The sequence below is a fragment of the Anas platyrhynchos genome, chromosome 6 (assembly GCF_047663525.1).
Source record: "Anas platyrhynchos isolate ZD024472 breed Pekin duck chromosome 6, IASCAAS_PekinDuck_T2T, whole genome shotgun sequence".
NCBI classification, from domain to species: Eukaryota; Metazoa; Chordata; class Aves; order Anseriformes; family Anatidae; genus Anas; species Anas platyrhynchos.
Genome location: NC_092592.1, coordinates 33145735 through 33163113, shown reverse-complemented (window position 1 = coordinate 33163113; position 17379 = coordinate 33145735). Strand labels below are relative to the sequence as shown.

General features: G+C 42.8%; 1 protein-coding gene and 1 long non-coding RNA gene across 4 annotated transcripts in view; both read left to right on the top strand.

Annotated features, from left to right (window-relative positions):
- Nucleotides 1–5057, top strand: LOC101798124 (uncharacterized). 2 transcript variants are annotated; one of them, XR_002399630.4, is made up of 5 exons: nt 1–241; nt 644–784; nt 1343–1427; nt 2333–2432; nt 2537–5057. It is a non-coding gene; the product is annotated as an uncharacterized lncRNA (long non-coding RNA). The 2 variants fall into 2 exon arrangements; XR_001187362.5 differs by having other exon boundaries at nt 2333–5057.
- A 4306-nt stretch (nt 5058–9363) lies between these two features.
- The window catches only part of ABLIM1 (actin binding LIM protein 1), a 191032-nt gene continuing 183016 nt past the window's right edge, over nt 9364–17379 (top strand). Inside the window, exon 1 of one of the 2 annotated variants that reach the window (XM_072039808.1) lies at nt 9364–9524. In XM_072039808.1, the coding sequence (XP_071895909.1) occupies nt 9512–9524 (13 nt within the window). In that variant the 5' untranslated portion in view covers nt 9364–9511. Of the gene's footprint in view, nt 9525–9799; nt 10363–17379 lie in introns of those variants that run through there. The other variant, XM_072039806.1, reaches the window with a different exon arrangement.

Here is a 17379-nt window from a genome sequence, read left to right as displayed (position 1 = left end):
GGCTGGGCTGGGCTGGTGGCGTGGTCCTGGCCAGCTGGGGTGCTTGTAGGGCTAATATGAAAGGGCTTAGGGCACCGTGTAACTTACCTGTTTCACTGCTGATTTTTTTCCCCACAATACTGATGGTACGCATCCCCCTCCTTTTGAACAAGACCAAGGGGGCTTTACTTCACTTCCAAGCCCAATACTTTGAGAAAAAAGACCACTCTTCCCATTTTCCTTTGCTGCTGGAAAAGCAGAGGTAAGGCAGACAGGCAGAGGTTACAGGAGCAGCTGGTGGGCAGTGTGATGGTTTGGGGACAGCTACAGCTCACAGCGTAGTGTTTGGGCACTGGGCAAATGGCAGTGGGGGAACAGCACTGATTTGGCACTGGGGGAGCAGAATGAAATGTTGGGAAGGTGACAGGGCTGGCACCTGTCATTCAAATGGGGCAAAACTTTCTCGTTAATTTCTGGAGGCTAATGAACACCAATTTTCATATGCCAGGAACAAGTAAAGAGAGGTGAATCAAAAGAGAACACAAAGCTACTATGTAACTGCTGTATTTTATATTGTGTCATTTGTGAAGTTTGTCTATGACTGATTGTGTGATGAAGTTTTACTAATGATTCTGCTGGACTAATTGTTGTTACTACTTTGCAGGCCCAGAGAGATGCAGTCCAAGTACTGTATAAATAGCAGTTGTACAGTTGTACATGGACACCTTTGCTGAAGTGGCTAAGGACCAGAGCTAGCTATTTCCTTCTCAAAACCTATATATATCACATAACGTAATTTTAGAAGGTAATTATGTTTTTTAAACAATTTTGCTTATTGTGAGTTTGTCGAGTTATATTCTGTAGATACTTTTAGGAAATATAAATTTTTCTATGTGAGTAGTCATATGATGAAACATCTGTCCTCTCTCTGTGTTTAGGTAATTAGCAACTACATGGGTGTTGCATTTAGAAGGTTTTTATATTGTACGATATAAAAAAACCTTAGATTTTTTTAAGAATACTCTAGAAGGCAAAGCTAGATGCATTCAGATGCATTTAAGTGTTTTGTATGGTTTTGCAATGCACACAGATTATGCCTAATATTATTATTAATTTGAATATATATATATATATTTGCATTTTAATACTGTAACTACAGTTCAGAGGATACATCCACCCTGCTTATGTGGTTTATATTGCAGGATTAAGCTCTTTCATTAAAGCAAATAAAATAAATGATAAGTTGTAGGTTTGAATGCAAATATGTTGTCAGAAAGTGGACTGAGTAGTGGTATAGCTGTTCTTCCGCATATGTGGGGATGTTTACCATGTTAATGAGGACCCTCCTGTTCTCTCATTATAGATTCCCTATTTGGAGCCTGCATAGTTTGTGAAGAAAATGTGGATTTAAGACACGTATGCTTGATTAAGGTGTCTAAGAGAACACGGTAATTTCAAATGCTCTTTGCAATCCATTTGTTTTCGCAAAAATGTTTTTTGGGTGTGTCTGGGCAGCAAAATGAATAAAGAAACAGTAAAGTATCATGAAGATATAAAAGCTGACAGTTTTATAACTGAGAGCATTGCTAAGTGTAGTTCACAATTTATGAAATCACAAGTCACCTCTTCGCAGATGGTGAGGCAATGGTTTTTTAATGCTTGAGGGCCTCTTATTATTCTAAGAGTGCCAGATGTACATAAAAACAGGGTTGAGTTTTTGTTTGTTTTGCTTTAAACAAAACATTTCAGTGTGCTTGGCATTCAGTTTTTGGTTGTAAAGGTGACTTCTTATTAGGACTCCTCAATATAAAATGCCTTGCAGTAAGGAAAACAAAGAAAACACCACAATTGCATGATTATCCCAAGGCCTATTAAACATAAATTGAATCACTGCAAATAGCCCTGCATTTACTTTACTAATATATTGAGCTTCAATTTGTAGTGCAGAATCCAGTCAATGGTGCATATATATGTTGCAAATTGTAAATATGATGGTTTTTTTTATGCTTTTCTCACAACCTCACCTGCTTATGCCTGATGCTGTTTCCACTGAAATAAACACAAGTATTACTACCTATTTTAATACTCCTTTAGTGTAGAGCTCTGCTGTTGTTTGTTTATTTTTAAAGTAGGATTTGTTTTGTGGGTGCTGCATGCAGTAGGTTAGTGTTTTGCTTGAATGTCAGTTAATACGCTTCTTGGAAGTGAGGCTATTTTAATTGATGAAGCTTTTGGGAACTAACTTCTCCCTCTTGCAAATTAATGAAATTGTCAAGATTAAATCAATTTAAGTGGAGTGAGACAGCGAGATAATGTGCTAGCCTTTCTATCTGGAAATCTCTGTGCCCTTTAGATTGATGGCATCAGGCAGCCTCTAATGGATATTTGTCTACATTACAAAAGAACTTCCTGCAGTCTGGACTTTTGCATCAGAGAGGTTCGGGATTTGGAAGGTACAGTTTTGCAGCCCAGAATGAAAACATGCTGGTAGAGCAGTGCAGAATATGTTTGCATTCTATTGTGTTTATAATAACCAGAGTGACATCTATGTTTTCAGGGACTGCTTGAATGAAATAAAGAATGAAAAGATAGAGGTTTGGTATGATCTCTGCTGCTGGGGAAGGCTAAAGAGAAATTTGAATCGTCTCTGTACCCTTTTGATATCAGGCTTTATGATAGAAAACAAGCATTTTTTTTGTGTGTTGGATACCAAATAGCATGCACTCGGATTGAAGTCCAAACCATGTTTCTTCCAAGTTTAATCTGTTTTGTATATGTAGTACCGTACACACTCCCATTAGTTGTCATTTTCCATCATGAATTTTCTGGTTGTTGATGCTTCAAGATGCATGTAACACCTCCCTCCTTGCTGCTTCACTAATAGCACCATGTAATCAGCTCACGCACTGTTTCTTCAAATCCCGTTTCAGACATTCCCCAGCCTGCACATCCTGTTGCAGTTCTGCACATCTGTTTCTACTGTAGAGGCATCCACTTGTCTTCTGATGGGCTACAAACCTCCTAGTCATTAGTCTATTGTCTTACCAATTACCAGTCACATCTGCTAGTCTCTTTACGCCATCCCTCATTGCAACTGTTGAAGACAGGATACTGGGCTGGATGGACAAATGCATGCCCAGCAGGGTATTTCTTATGTTTGTGCCTCAGTTACACTGTTTATACAACACAGCTCTAGCTTGCATAACGGGTTATAAAGGAGACCACAAGGAGGTCAGAAGTACACATTGCTGATGAAATGAGACATGAATTTTCCAAACACATCATGTTTTCCTCAAATAAATTTCTATTCCACTGCAAACCTCTTTATAATCTGAGTTTTCCCCTATAAGTAAATGTATGAATGTTCTGCCATATGGTGTCTGCAAGCATTAGCATGTAATAAATTACTGAAACCAGATAAAATGCTCTTAAATGTGATCAGTTAGAGTTTAGCCAATTTCACTGAATTCTACAGGTTAACAGGACCGAGAGTTTACTTGTTCATGTGGTACTGGAAGCTGGAGCAGAGGGATTAAAAATAAATTTCCAGATTTGTTCTGTATTGCAACTGTAATGACTGCAAAAGTCTGAATGTGGTAGAAACAAAATGAAAGTGGAATTTGCCCCAAAATATTGGAAAAAAAAAAAAAAAAAGAATTGAGTAGCCCAGCTGCAATATGTTGGCTCTCTCAATCATTTGCCTGTGTACTTGCAGAAAGGAAAGTCTAGACAGTAGAATCTGCATGTACATCAGGGGACAATTTAGGTGCTCAGTCCTGGCTTGGCTAAGAGGTTTCGTAGTAGTTTTTAGATCAACTTTGACTGCATGTGTCTGTTTTCTAATGCATAATAAGATTTCACTGTTACTTATATCTTTGGATTTAGGGTTATAATCTGTTAATCCCTAAAATTTTATCAAGATAATCTGTTTGATCATATGCAAAAGCTCATCTAGGTAGTAAATAGGAGCTATGCAAAATAGTTCAGGCACACTACTATGCATATTCATAAACTTTCAAAAGATCTCTCTTCTACATTAGTCTACAATTAAGAGTTAAGTTTTTGTTGGAGTATCAGTTCAGATATCTTTGTCCTGAGGCATAACTGAAATCTTCCACGGAGTTTGATATTAAATGTTGGCATTGTAAAATGTCTTAATTTTGAAGCAACTGTCTAACATTTATTATGTGAGGCACTCTGTAGTGGCTTCATAATTAGTTTTAAATCATTATTGATAGACCAATTATCTAGAAAGACCCAATTATTTGTGTCACAAAGCTCTCTAGTGTTCGCTATCCATGGAGAAAATCCCTGGACATTTGTCACTTACCTATTTTGTTACAGCCAGGGAAATGGCCAGTAGCTCCCACGGGTTTATTTCATGACTTGAAATAAAGCTGTGTCCAGTAGCAGAGGGCACGAGTGACCTGGTTTCATCTGTTTTGCACGTTTCTGTCAGAAACATAGCAACAAGGTTTAGAGAGAATCTTTGTATATTTTTTTGAGAAAAAATATCCCTGTGTACCCTCTGTAGAATGAAATAATACACGAACCAGAAACATTATTTCTGGGCTTAGCTACTTTACTTTCCTTTACTTGGATTTTAGCAGTTCATTTGTCCAGTTTGGTTCTCAAATAATGTTTGAAGCTACAGGACTAGTCTGAGTTTACTCAGACATTGATTTATCCCTGCAGCCATCACATCCCACATGATCTTTGCATTTCTCCATCAATTAAACCCCAATGAATTTAGGGAGAGACCTGTGTTAAAAGACAGGCCCTTCTAGGGAACCCCAGCTGGATTCTTGCAGCGTTTCTGTGTAACTCCCAAGAGTGACTGTGTACATCACCATTGCATTATTTTATTTGTAGGTGAGAGTAGATAAATTCATCTGAACACTTCCAGTTAGAATTTCATGCTCAGAAGCTGTCCTCTGTGCCAAACTACATTTCCAGAGCAAGCACGTTCAGCTTGATTGTTTGTAATTCTTTCTGAGTCATTAGCCCTGTAGGAATGAGCATCTGCACTTGGATGAGGCCTTTAAGGAACTGAGCTGGAGGCACTACTGACAACAAGCAAAGAAAATGAAGTCTGTAGTAGACCTAAGGTCATTCAGAAATGTTTCGGTTGCTCATCCACGTTCGTTTGCCTCAGGCTGTTTGGATTAGTTTGACATTCAGCCCTCATGTTGTGAAATGCTGAAGTAAGCAGACCTGTGTCTGTAATGTGCCTAATATAAAGGAACCTGCTCCTGATTAGATCCTTGAGCACTGTCAGAGCGCTTGATTCCTGCCTGGCAGCTCCTGTGTCAAGAGAAGCATTTCCATCCATTTCATTTCTCTGGTTCTGTGTTCAGAAGCTGTTATCTCCAGTCTCTGGGTCCCCTGGAAATTTGCGGGTGGTGTCCAACTGAGCTAATACTTCTACCTGGGGTGCTTGGCTGCTGCCATCAGACCAGTGCAGTCTGCCTTTCCTTCTGCCTCTCCAGCAGTTACAGCCAGCAACAGGAAGCCAATCCCTATTACATTCACCACCGCATCTACAGCATACGTGGAAATTCTCTGTTCAGACATAAAAATCTTTTGTAGCATTAACCAATTCCGTGAGCTGTTTCAGAGCAATTCATCCTGCTGCTGGATCACTGCCTGCAGAGGGCAGCCTGACCCAGGATTTCACTCCAGCAATGTGCTCAGGTGGAGAATTCCATCATTTGCCGGCGTCTCTGTCCATCAGCATCACTGTCTGTGGAATAAACAAGCGAGAGCTGCGTAGGATTACCATCAGCCCGAAACTCAAACGGATTCAAAAGTGGGGAATACCCTCCCACACACACACTTGGCTAAATTAAACCTCGTTTGTTTGTTTGTTTAAAAGCACCCTGAAAGAATACAGTAACATCAGAAAAACTCAGCTAGGCCTGAGATCATATCTCACAGGTCAACCAGATACATTTATTGGTAGATATCAAGGGGTAAGAGAAAGAAAATGTACAGAATACATGCACCAGGGTGTACTGGCCGATGCTAACAGTAGAAAAGTGTTTTTCTTTTATTCCAAATCTCTTCAGGAAGACTGTGAGATTCGTTCAAGCTCCTGTTAAGATGAGTGAGACTGTGCCTTTGGCTGATTTTGCTCTGTGTTCTCTCTCAGGTGTGTCCTGAGTCCCTGTGAAACAGCCATCACAATTTCAGTGACACTTTGTCAAAGAGCATGTGTCTACACACAGGTGTGTGCTTTAGCTGTAGGACTGATCAGTGCCAGGTTTGAGACTAGGGGTTGCTATCTTGATACAGATTGACAAGGGACAAGGCATTCAGTTCCTGAAAAAGAGTCAGTACTTTGTGTCTCTCAAATCAAATTGTGTCCAACAGCTGATTAAGGAATGATCTTGATGTGTGCTGAAGGGAGTCCTGTCTGCTTCTATACTCCTCAGCCAGAGGGCTCTGCTACACAGTGGTCAGAGTAGAAAGTAAGGATAAAGAAAATAGCATTTCAGGAATCAAGAGAGCATCAGTAATGTCTGAATTCCAGGAGCACAGGAAGAAACCTGTGTGTCTTATGGTCAGTTATCACATTACTCACTGATGTACTTTCACATTGATTTAGATAATGAATTTATTTGGGTACAGACTTTCTGTCCCACATAAACGGGGCTGTTCACAGCAGAATGTATACAATTCTCAGAGTCTGGCTCATTGTCATTGCAATTATCAGTGAATTTTTGCTGATGATTCCTAAAATTTCATGTAGAGGAGTGGCAAGAAATTTTGATTCTGGTTTATTCGTAATATTCTTTCCTATTCTTGCTATGTTACTCATCTTCGCTAATGTGAACTTTGGCCAAGGAAGTATCTGTCACAGTCTACATTGATAGCATAATGTAAAAGATACTCTATGTAAAAATGCTTACACATTTAATCAGCTTTGATTGCGTAATCTAATTCTGTTTGGCCACAGCAAATTCTTTAGGGTAAAGGGCAAAGTAGGGCACACACTGAGATAACACCCTTGCTTGACACATATCTAAAAACTCTCATTTATAATTAACAACAAAGGCAGTTTATGTAATTGTCTCTGTATCTCCTGAAGGCATACACTGAATACAAAATCAGAAGAAAAATGATTTAGGAGTCAAGATTCACAGCTGTTATTTGTGGTTCATACCTCATATGTGAACCCGTGAGAACCTGATGAAAGCTGAGTAAGTTTTTGACTCCGAGCTCTTTGTTGGGATCTGTCCAATAAGGATGCACACACAGGTGATACTGAAATTCTTCTGCAGTAAATCCTAGTCAATGTTTAGCTGATCTTTCCAAACCTGATCCTCAGAAATGAATTTCATATTCTGGTCCGTGCCCTAAGTTCCTCCAGGGTACTTAGCCATTTTGGTGCAACGGCAATATAGATTAGCTACTAATGGGCTTATTTAGAGGCTTTTTCTTAGCTGCCAAGATCTCCAATACTCTAGGTTATATCAGTAAAAGTGATTAATGTTTTCACAGTTCAAATGTATAAATCCAGCCTTTGCTGACTTAGCTGGACATCATCATTCTTTTAAGAGTTTTCAGTTTGTCTAAAACCTGTTTACTTAATGGATAGAAAAACAGAATCTTTTATGTATTCACACAGGTGAATATATTCACAAGTGACAGCAAGGTATGTTGTACAGAGAATACAGTCCAATATTTAGAGGGCTTTTCTGGAAAGATGCAGGTTCTGTTCTTTACTCTGACATAATTTTCTCTGTGACCTTAAAAAACATAGCTCTTCAAGGGCATTTAAGCATCTGAATATACCAATAGGGGATTTGAAAACACCTGGCTGCTAAAATTGGTCGAAGTACTTTGTAAAAATCTCTAAAAAATCCCCAGGTGCCTGTTTGCATCTCTCAAAGCCCAAATACCTTTAAAAAACACTGTCATTAGTGTGTGTGTGTTTGTGTTTGTTTGTTTTTCTGTCTAATTTGAGTTAGAAGCTTAAGCTGTCTGTATAGTCAATACAAAAAAGTAGCAGGTAGGATCCTGCTTCTCAGCTGGCTAATTCAGAAACCTCAGCTAGGTGCCTGAAATAAAGCAATGTCAATCACTGCTCCTAATGGACTTCTTAAGTGGTCAGGAAATGGCTCAGTCAACTGAACAGCTCAACAGCTTGCTGCTGCTCAAAAAGACCATCTCTTTTCCCTCTAATGCTCACCTGTTCTTCACCTCTTGCTGGCCATGCAGTTCTGCACTTGTCTTCTGTAAGCTCCAGTGTTTATCTGAGCCTTAGGTTTTCATTTTTGGCTATCTTTTTGTTTCCTTTTCCTGGCAGAAAACTCACCAGCACAAGGAATTGAGCAATTCCTTGGTGATTAATGAGCTAAAGTTGTTTGATAGGGGTGAGACCAGCAAGGGGAGCAGGAGCACATGTGTTGGGGAGAGTAGGAAAAACACAGTGCACAGGAGAGTACGTGACAACCGCTTGCAGAAGCAGCAGTAGCAAACTCTTGGATTGGCTTGCCCATCTTGTCTGGATCTTGTTTGAGGTCTTCCCTCCTCTCTGTACCGCCCTTTCCCACCCTCTCCTTTCTCTTCAGCTCCCTTCCACATTCCCTAAATATTGGCAGGACAGGAGACAGCCGTTGCAGAAGCTGATTCAGCTGCATACATGCAGATTGCCTGGCTGGTACTTGTGGCTAATGAAGGCATGGCTTCCAGAACTGATAACTCTTGAGTTCCCACTGCAGCTTTTCTTCATTTTAATTTCTCTTTGCAAGTCCTAATTACTACAAAACTTGTAAAGTTGTTGAACTCTTTCTGAGTTCTACCTTTTAGTCAGCTTTAATAGAAATTTTCCATATCTGGGACTTGAAGTTCTTGAAGGGGATTTGCTGGACAGACAGAAAAATGAAACTCTATCACCCTCAATTACTTAGGAAACCCAACTAAATGGCTAATTTTAATAAATGGATTCTGTATCTGATCCATTCTAACTTTCTCTGATCAACATGTCTGTTGAACTGCTCAGCCTTAGAGGTGTTGCACACTAAGTGGAATAAATTCTTTGTGTTCTATAGAAAACCAAGGTACAAATGCCTTTCTCCTTTCACTTCCTAGCAGCATAAAGAAAGGAAATTCTTCATTAAAAAGCTAATTTCTGCATGTTCCTGAACCTTTTTTTTTTTTAAAGCCATCTATTAAGCATCACACAGGAGAACCCTTGATAATGCTAGTCAGAAATTCGTTGAAGGAAGTGCATAGGAAATGACTCAATTAAAAACACAAAATGCTGTTATATTACTGAGGAAAACCTTGGCTCTTTTGGTACAAGAAAGAAAACCTGAGTTGTTTCCAAGTGGAAAACGTTACTCATTTCAGAAAAGAAGATGGGGAAGGGAACTTTTTTTGAGTGAACGTTCGCTGAGCAACTACAGGAGCTGGGAAAGAGGCGAACCTGCGATTTATTTCATTGCTGCCGCAGGATTCAGAAACAAGGGGCAAGAAGACAGAACGACCTAATGAGTATGAGCTGCAGGTGACAGTGGGGCGATGCATGGCAAACAGAGGTGTGTATGACCACAAGTCATTGCTGGCTGAGTGCGATATGGGAGGAACAGCTGTGCCGGCGCATTGTCTGCGCCTACATCACCTGATGAGAGGACACGTGTGTGCTCGCCCTTGTGCTGCTGCTCTGCTCCCTTACACATACACGTACACACACACATTTTACATGCACATATATACCTCGCTGCCCGGCTGGCAGCGGGGCGAGCACACCAGGGCGCTGCCAAGCAGCCACCAGCCGGCTGCGCCCCGGCACTGCGGTGGGGACCGCGCCACGCAGCCGCGGGCAGGGATGCGAGCACCGCCACCTCTCCTGGATCTCCGGCTGCGTTTCTTTCGTAGGAAAACCGTGTGGGCTTGCTGCTGGGAGGCAGCTGCGCTGCGTGTGGCACAGCAGAGCAGGAGGAGCGTGACTCAGCCCCCGTGCCACCGCCGTGCCGGCTGCCGCAGCACCCCGGGTCCTGCTTGCTGGCCGTGCCGACCCTGAGCGGAGCCACCTCTCGCGGCTCAATTCGGCCGCAGCCCTGCGGTTCCCGTCGCCTGCCCTTCCCCGCAGCCTCCCGGGGCGCTGAGGTCGGGTTCGCCGTGTCGGGGAGCTCCCGGCCCCCGCCGGGGGGGCGCCCGCTGCCCCTCCGGGCCCGCAGCGCTGCGCCCGCCCCGCTCCGCCCCGCAGCCGCCGCCCTGCCCTCGGCAGCCCGATCCCAGGCGATCCCACTCGATCCAATCCGATCCAAGGCGAGCCGAGCCCAGCCGAGCCGCACAGGCGCACGCAGCGCGGAGAGCGCCGCGGCCCCGCCCGGCTCGGCACGGCCCGGCACGGCCCGGCCATGTCCGCCAGAGGTGGGTCTGCGGGGGGCGAGGGGGGACCGGGGGGTTTGGGGGATCACCGAGGAGCCCTGCGGCGAAGGGGCTCGGGGAGGGGGCGCCGGGTGCCGGGGTGGGGGGCCCGAGGGTGCCGAGCCCCCTTGCGGGCGCTGGGGCTGGGAACGGGGCTGCAGGTGCGGGGCGCGGGGCGCTGCCCTCGGAGGAACCGGAGGCGTAAAGTTAAACATGTTCTGAACGCTGTCATAACAAAGCTGAAATACCGGTAAGCATCTCTCTCTTTTTTATTTTTTTATTTTTTTTTCCCCTTAAAGAAAATTATCTGCGCGGTAATAACCAGTAAAACCACTCCCCGGTTGTCTCTGCATTGAAAAAAAAAAACACTTTGTGAAAATTACATATCGCGTGTGAACAAGCCCCTGGATGCAGGGATACGCCCTGCTTGTGCATCCCCTTATTTCTCTGCGTCTTCACGCACTACACACCGCCCGACGTGCACCAGCGCTTTGGTTTGCCTGGATTCCTCCCGCTGTCCGAATGAGCCTCGCGCACATGGACGGCAGCGTGCGACTGCTGTAGGGTTGTCAGCGCAGTGTGCCTGGCTCCATGTTCCCACAGCGTCGCACCCATCCCAGGTATAAATAATAAATGGTGGTGGGTCAGCGCAATTCCTTGTGGCTCTGTGGAGTTCTTGCTGTAGGAAGCCATGGTCTGCATCAGTCTCCGAAGGATCCATTTCTGGAAGAGTGCTAATTGTGTTAGCATCAGTGCTGTGCTAAGGCTGCTTTAGTACCTGGGTGGGAAAGCCCTGGTCTCAGCAAAGCTTTATGACATGCATTAGATGGCCGTCTTCACAGGGCTACCTGGAGTTGGGGAAGGAATGGAAATACCTTGCAATTTCAGCTCTGCAGATGTTTTGCTCCACCAAACCTGAAATGTACAGAAAGGGTAGCCAGGGAACATTTCCACTGGTCCAATTCCCATTTTCTCCCCCCACCATCCCTCTTTCATATTTCATCGGCACGGCACGGATGTTTGATGCCTGCTTGGTTCTGCTGGAGAGCTGCCTGGAGATGAAGGGGGAATTCTTTCTCAGCCTTTCCCATGCCATCCAGGTTTTTTCAGAGCAATTAATTGGAGGGACAGGGACCTCACAGGAGTTTAGAGATGCAACAAATAATATTCATAAAAGAGATTAAGACATTAATTTCTATTGATTTCTGCTTTTCAATGTTAACAGATGGACTTAGTTGGAAAATAAACATGTCTGTAGGAGTACATAGTAGAGTTGCTTGGTGCTGACCAAAGGCTGTTTGTGTGTGAGGCGGTACAGAACATTTTTATTGTCAACTGTTCTAAACGTTACAACTGATAAAATGTTATGTATGAGCTTACTTGTAGACACTTAATGTGGCATGATGGATCTTAATGAGGTTACTCCTGAGCATGTAGCTCAGATAAGAAATATGTATTTATGGGATCAGGGCTTTGTCTGAGTGTTGGATCAGGACCCTTTGCTTCATGCTGGCAGATTACCTCATGCATAAGGAGTCTCATTAAAACCTCGGTATCGTTAGGGTCTGAGTGTTCAGCGAATGTTGACTGTTAATATTTTATGTAGTGTTAGCTGTCCAAAAGGTGATCATTATTATTCTGAATGCATCAGGTCTGGAGCTGTCTACTTGCTGTTTGTACACCAGGCATACCAAGAATAGCCAAAGAGGTAAAGATTTACCTGTGCCATTTTTATTACTAAACTGCAGAAGATACTCAAGGCATAGTAAAACATATCACAATATCATCAGTGTTCAATTTGTGCAGCTCTCTTTATTCGTCTCTTTTGCTCCAGGAGGCAGCATGGTCTAGTGAACTGACTGCAACAGATGATGGAAGAAACTCCTGAAATCCATCAGGACCTCTGTGTTTTGAACCATCCCTTTGAACTCTTCTGCTCTAGTTCCTTGTTGTTATTTAAGCAGAAGTGCCGTATAGCCAAAGACATAATGGTAGATTGTGAATCAATACATAAAGTATAGCAAATAATACAAAATAATGTAATTTTGCTGTAAATGGAACTCTGGGTGAAGAGTTTTATACTTCCCTACTTGTACAATGGAAATAATGGGAGATATTTTTTTCCAGGGGGATTGTTGTGAGGACTAATGGCTGACCTGTGGTTTATGATAAATTTTCTGAAATTCTCTTTTATTTTCTACCAACCCATACAGACTATGTTGTTGATGTTCTTTGCAATGTCCCTCACCTCTCCCTGTTACCAAAGCATAAGGTCTCTAAACTTCCTTTGCAGCCTTCCTCATAGTACAGCTCTAGCTGACGTTCTGACCAAATGCCAGATGAAGTAGCATAGATGAGTATTCCCAGAAGCGTGAACGAATAATCATTTTGGAAATCTGGCGATTGAACCGGGAGCTAAACTAAAGCAAACTTTGAAAATCCTTTTCCATGTCCCTGTCAAGTTGGAGCCCTTCCCAGGGCACTCTCATGACCTGTTCTGCAGCCTGTTGGGATCACTGCCGTTGACGTCAGTCATGCTTTCTATTGTGCAGTTTGCACAGGTCTTCATATTATACTTTCAGCTGTTGTTAAGTAGCTGCTATTAGGGTTCATACATGACTGAATTTGGGTGTTGGAGTAAGCCTTATAGGTTGTTGCTTACCTAAGGGCTTGTTTGTAAAGAGCTGTAAATTCGCTGGATGAAAGACATTTTTCTAAAGCCAAGTATAACTGTGACCTACTTGTGCATGTTATCTCAAACTGCTTAAAAACTGTCAAAACTACTTGTTATCATGAAGGTCTAAGTTAATGGAAAATGGCTATTTTTAACTTTAGTAATCTGCAGTTACACTGAAGCAAGCAGGCACAAATGGTAGTGTTTGGTGTGGACAAATAATATCTTTGCTGTTTGTTTGTTTGTTTCTAAATATTGAAAGAATTAGCACGAGCTATATTTAGTCTAGCAGGCAAATTCAGGCAAAATGAAGGCACATAAAATAGGTTTATCAATAGTGGTGTCTTTCCTGCCTTTTTTTGTGCCATAACAAAAATCACTAAGTTTTGACAGAAGCCAGAGTTAAAGAAATATTATTGCTGTCTAATATTAACAGGTTGTGCCGTGCCGCTCTGATACTGTAAGTGTGGGAGTTGTAGAGAAAGTACTTCCATTTTTTAGCCTACTCAACAGTCAGCGTAGTAGGGTTGTTTGGAATTTATTTCATACTACAATCCTTGTCTTTCCAGAATTGATTTTGCAACAAATGTAGATCAAACAGACAGATCCATCACCGACACACCGGTGTTAGGGAGGTTTTGTCCTTGTTTTACAGGTGAGGCAACTGAGGTGATGTTTTTCTTTGCACTGAGTCTCAGATCCAGGGTCAGGAGGGGAATTCCTACCTCCAGGTCCTGTTCTCAGACTACTAGTTCTCAGACTACTTACACCAGCTGGCAATAGATTTTGATGGGAAGAGGACAAACTTCACCTCATTATGTTTTGCTCTGGTAACTTCTTTCCTCATACACACTGTGCAGATCACTTGGTTGATGTCTCACAGGTTTGTCAGCGAGAAATTAACATAGTAAATATTGAGCTCCTATATATTCCACTAGTACCTTTTATTTTTCTTTCCCTAATCTTCTAATGCTCTTTAAATAGCTGTAGCCATGGCTGCTGTTGCTGGCAGTGGTGGTTTTGATCGAGGTCCATGCTGACAGGGTTAAAAACTAGCTGCTGTGAGCTGCAGCTCAGCCATTTATTGTGGTCTGTGATGAGCACAGCAATATTGCTCCATCTAAAGGCACCAGCCTTTTAAGAGGTGGCAATGTTGCCTGCCGTGTCCTTGTTGAAATCTATTGCTCTGTTTTAATGCTTGTTGTCAGAGGCATTTCTTTCAGGCACGTGCCGACCTTCCTGGCTGCTGTTTGCAACCTGCCGGCTGCGTGTCCGCCTGAGAGGCCTGGAGAGTGGGGCAGTGTAAACCGGCTGAGCGTTTCCTTAATTGCAGAAATAGCGAAATTTAGCGTGTTGAGCAGTTAATTATAGCAGCAGTGGACACTCCCAGTCATAGTGATTTCCAGCATGTTCCTTGGTGCGATGCTCCACAGCCTGCAGGAGCGCTCTTGGCAGGGCTGGGCGCGCTGCAGCGGTGCCCGAGGCAGGGCCGTGCGTGGAGTCCTGCCTGCCAGGCCTCTGCTCTGCAGGCTGCCAGCCTGCAGCCAAGGCTGCTTCTCTCCCCAGCTTTCATCCTGAATTCCTTTTGTACCCATTTCATACCGTTATTTAATCCTATCTATACATTTACTTTATTTCTTCCAAGTTCGTCTAATGACTTATGTGTTGTTTTTTTTTCTCTAGGTACTCTTTTCAGGGCTTGAACCTCAATGTAGTGGCTTAAAGAGGTCAGGATCAGCACCTGGAATGTCACTGTAAGCTATACTTTGTGGATGACAACCACTATCTGCAGCCTAATCTTTAGACCTAGCAGAAGTTTTGTTTTGATGGGGAAGAAGAGTGTTTTAATGAGGTATCTGTCTGAAAGGATAGCATTTCTTTTGAGCTGGTCCTTATTAAGCTTCTCCTCTTCTTCCCATCTTTCTTTTCCCCTCAACAAAGATTAGCCTGTGCTGTTTAACTTCTGAGATTAATGAAAATTAGTCCTGAATACATGGAAAAAGTTACATAGACTAATGGCAACAACAAAAGGAAACTGGGACAATGAGGTAGAATCTATTTTAGATGCACAGCTTTGAAAGGAATTGCACACAAGGAAAATGAACATCAGCTTATGGATGGAAAAGCCAGCAAAATTGCTTTTAGTGAAGAACAGCGGAACCTCATGTGCTTTGCAGTTTCTGAAAATAATCTTTTGGAGATTCTTTTTCCTTCTTTTTAATATAATGAGTTTGAATTGAATATTTTGAATTATTTTTAACCTAACCTGTAAGTAATTGGAAATGAAACCACATGTGGTTAGTTCATGTACTTGATGTAGTATTAGTTCTGCAGTGTAAAGGGGAAAACACAGTGCAATGCAGACACAGTGCGAAACAGTCTGTAAGTTCTGAGACCAGCAAGTAGCCCCTCATTTTTTTATTGCATATTGTTTAGGCTATGATGTCTTTATAAGTAAGTGGTCTCAGTTACAACCCAAAGAAAACTCTTAGGTATTATACAGTAATAGCAGAAAAAAACTTCGGAGACTCTTCTTTTAAATCCTCAGCCCTTATTGTTGCATGTTTTCAGAAAGGATTTCATTTTTAGAAAATCCAGCCCCAGTCACAGTCTCAGTCCTGTAAACATTACTGAGCATTGCATTCAGTGTGTTTACCAGCCCCATACGTAATGTAAGGAAATCCTTAATTTGTAAACAAGGTTGGACCAGATGGGCTTTAGTAAGGTATGCCTATAGCGGATGAGCCTTAGGTTCTCCTTTCCCCATTTGTAAGCTAGAATTAGTGCTTCGGTGAGTCAGTGTGTTTCGTGTGAATCACAAACCGTGGCCACATCCAGTGCAGCGCCTGCTGTTTCTGCGCCCACGTCTGAGCTGGGCTCACACTCAGAGCGGTGCTGATCGCCTGCCTGTGCCCAGGCTCTGCAGCCCGTGCCGATTCCTCTGCTGTTGGTTGTGGTTGTTGTGGTCGTGGCTATGGTGTAATTATGTGGCCTTGCAGTTTCTGCCTCATGGCTAGAAAAGATTGTGTGTGCTTCACATCTGAAGAAGATGAACGTGTTCATGTAAGCTCTGTATTTTGAAGCGCAAAGAGGATCTGTGTTTGTCTTGGTAAAAAAGGCTGATGTCCAAAAAGGTATGATACACCTGCGTGTTTTGTGGCCGTGGGATGCTCTCTGCCTTCAGAGAGGAGGCACTGGGGCTTTCCTGGTGTCACTGGGAGATGCTGGGGAGACATAGGCTCTGTGCCTCTGTGGCTGGGAGGTACTGCAGAGTGAAGCATGGAACAGGAACATCCAGGAGACGGCATGCTCAAAGGTGGGGTAAAGGGTACTTTTTTCTCCCTGTGGTATATCTGCAGTTTCAACTTAAGGGGGTTGGAAGAAAACCAGACCAGGCTGGTCAGCAAACTGTGAGGTTCTGCCTCCCTGAAGCCCTAGGGCCGGTGCTTAGGTCTTTTTGGAGCATGCTGAGAAATGGTGCTCTTCATTGACCATGTCAGTGGCTTTGTTGTGCTTAGATGTGATTCTTCTGGAAATATGCCTGAGAAGTGAGTGGCCTTATCACATTGCACATTTGGAGGATAACATAAGTTTTGGTTCACTGCTTCCTTACTAATATAGATGCTTTATTCTGCTTGTGGAACTGCAAACAGGCCATGTATTTTCATATTTTATTCTGAAGTACCAAACTGAAACAGTTTCTGTAACTTTTTAATACTTGTCATTCCCTTTGCTATATCTGGGACCCTAACTTAGTCATTTTTAATGTGCTCTCATTTTAACTACAGTTTCCTCCAGTGTAAATCTTGTACAAAGGACTGTGGGATTTCACTCAATGAAAGGATCCTGCTCTAATTATTGTTATTATAGAGCTGATTCCATTTCTATTGCACCGGGCTTGTGTGAGGCATCTTTGATCAACAGAGCAGTCAGCAAAACCACTTTTCAAATTACAGTTTCCTTTTAACTAGTGATAAAAGGTTTCAGTTTATTTTTGGCATTAGGAACTTCGGGAGACCGGGTTAGATAAGAACTGAAACTTAGTTAACAGTAAAGTATCAGAGTTAAGGTAATACAGTCCTGAGAGGGGTGTTCCAGCTCTAACTCAGAGCCTGCACAAGTGGTAGATGAGAAGTCCTGGCTCTCTCCCCTGTCCTGGGTTTGTGGTTTTGTGAGTCAGCATTTGTGGGAGAGCAAGCTCCAATAAACGCTATGTAAGGTGCATGAACTTGATAGAATTAGGGTGTAAAAGAGATGGATTTGGGATTTGTTTTTTTTTCTGAAGATGCAGGAATGTAGGTGGGCTTGTGGTCAGGAGGCAAGGTGGAAATTAACATTTTTCTCAG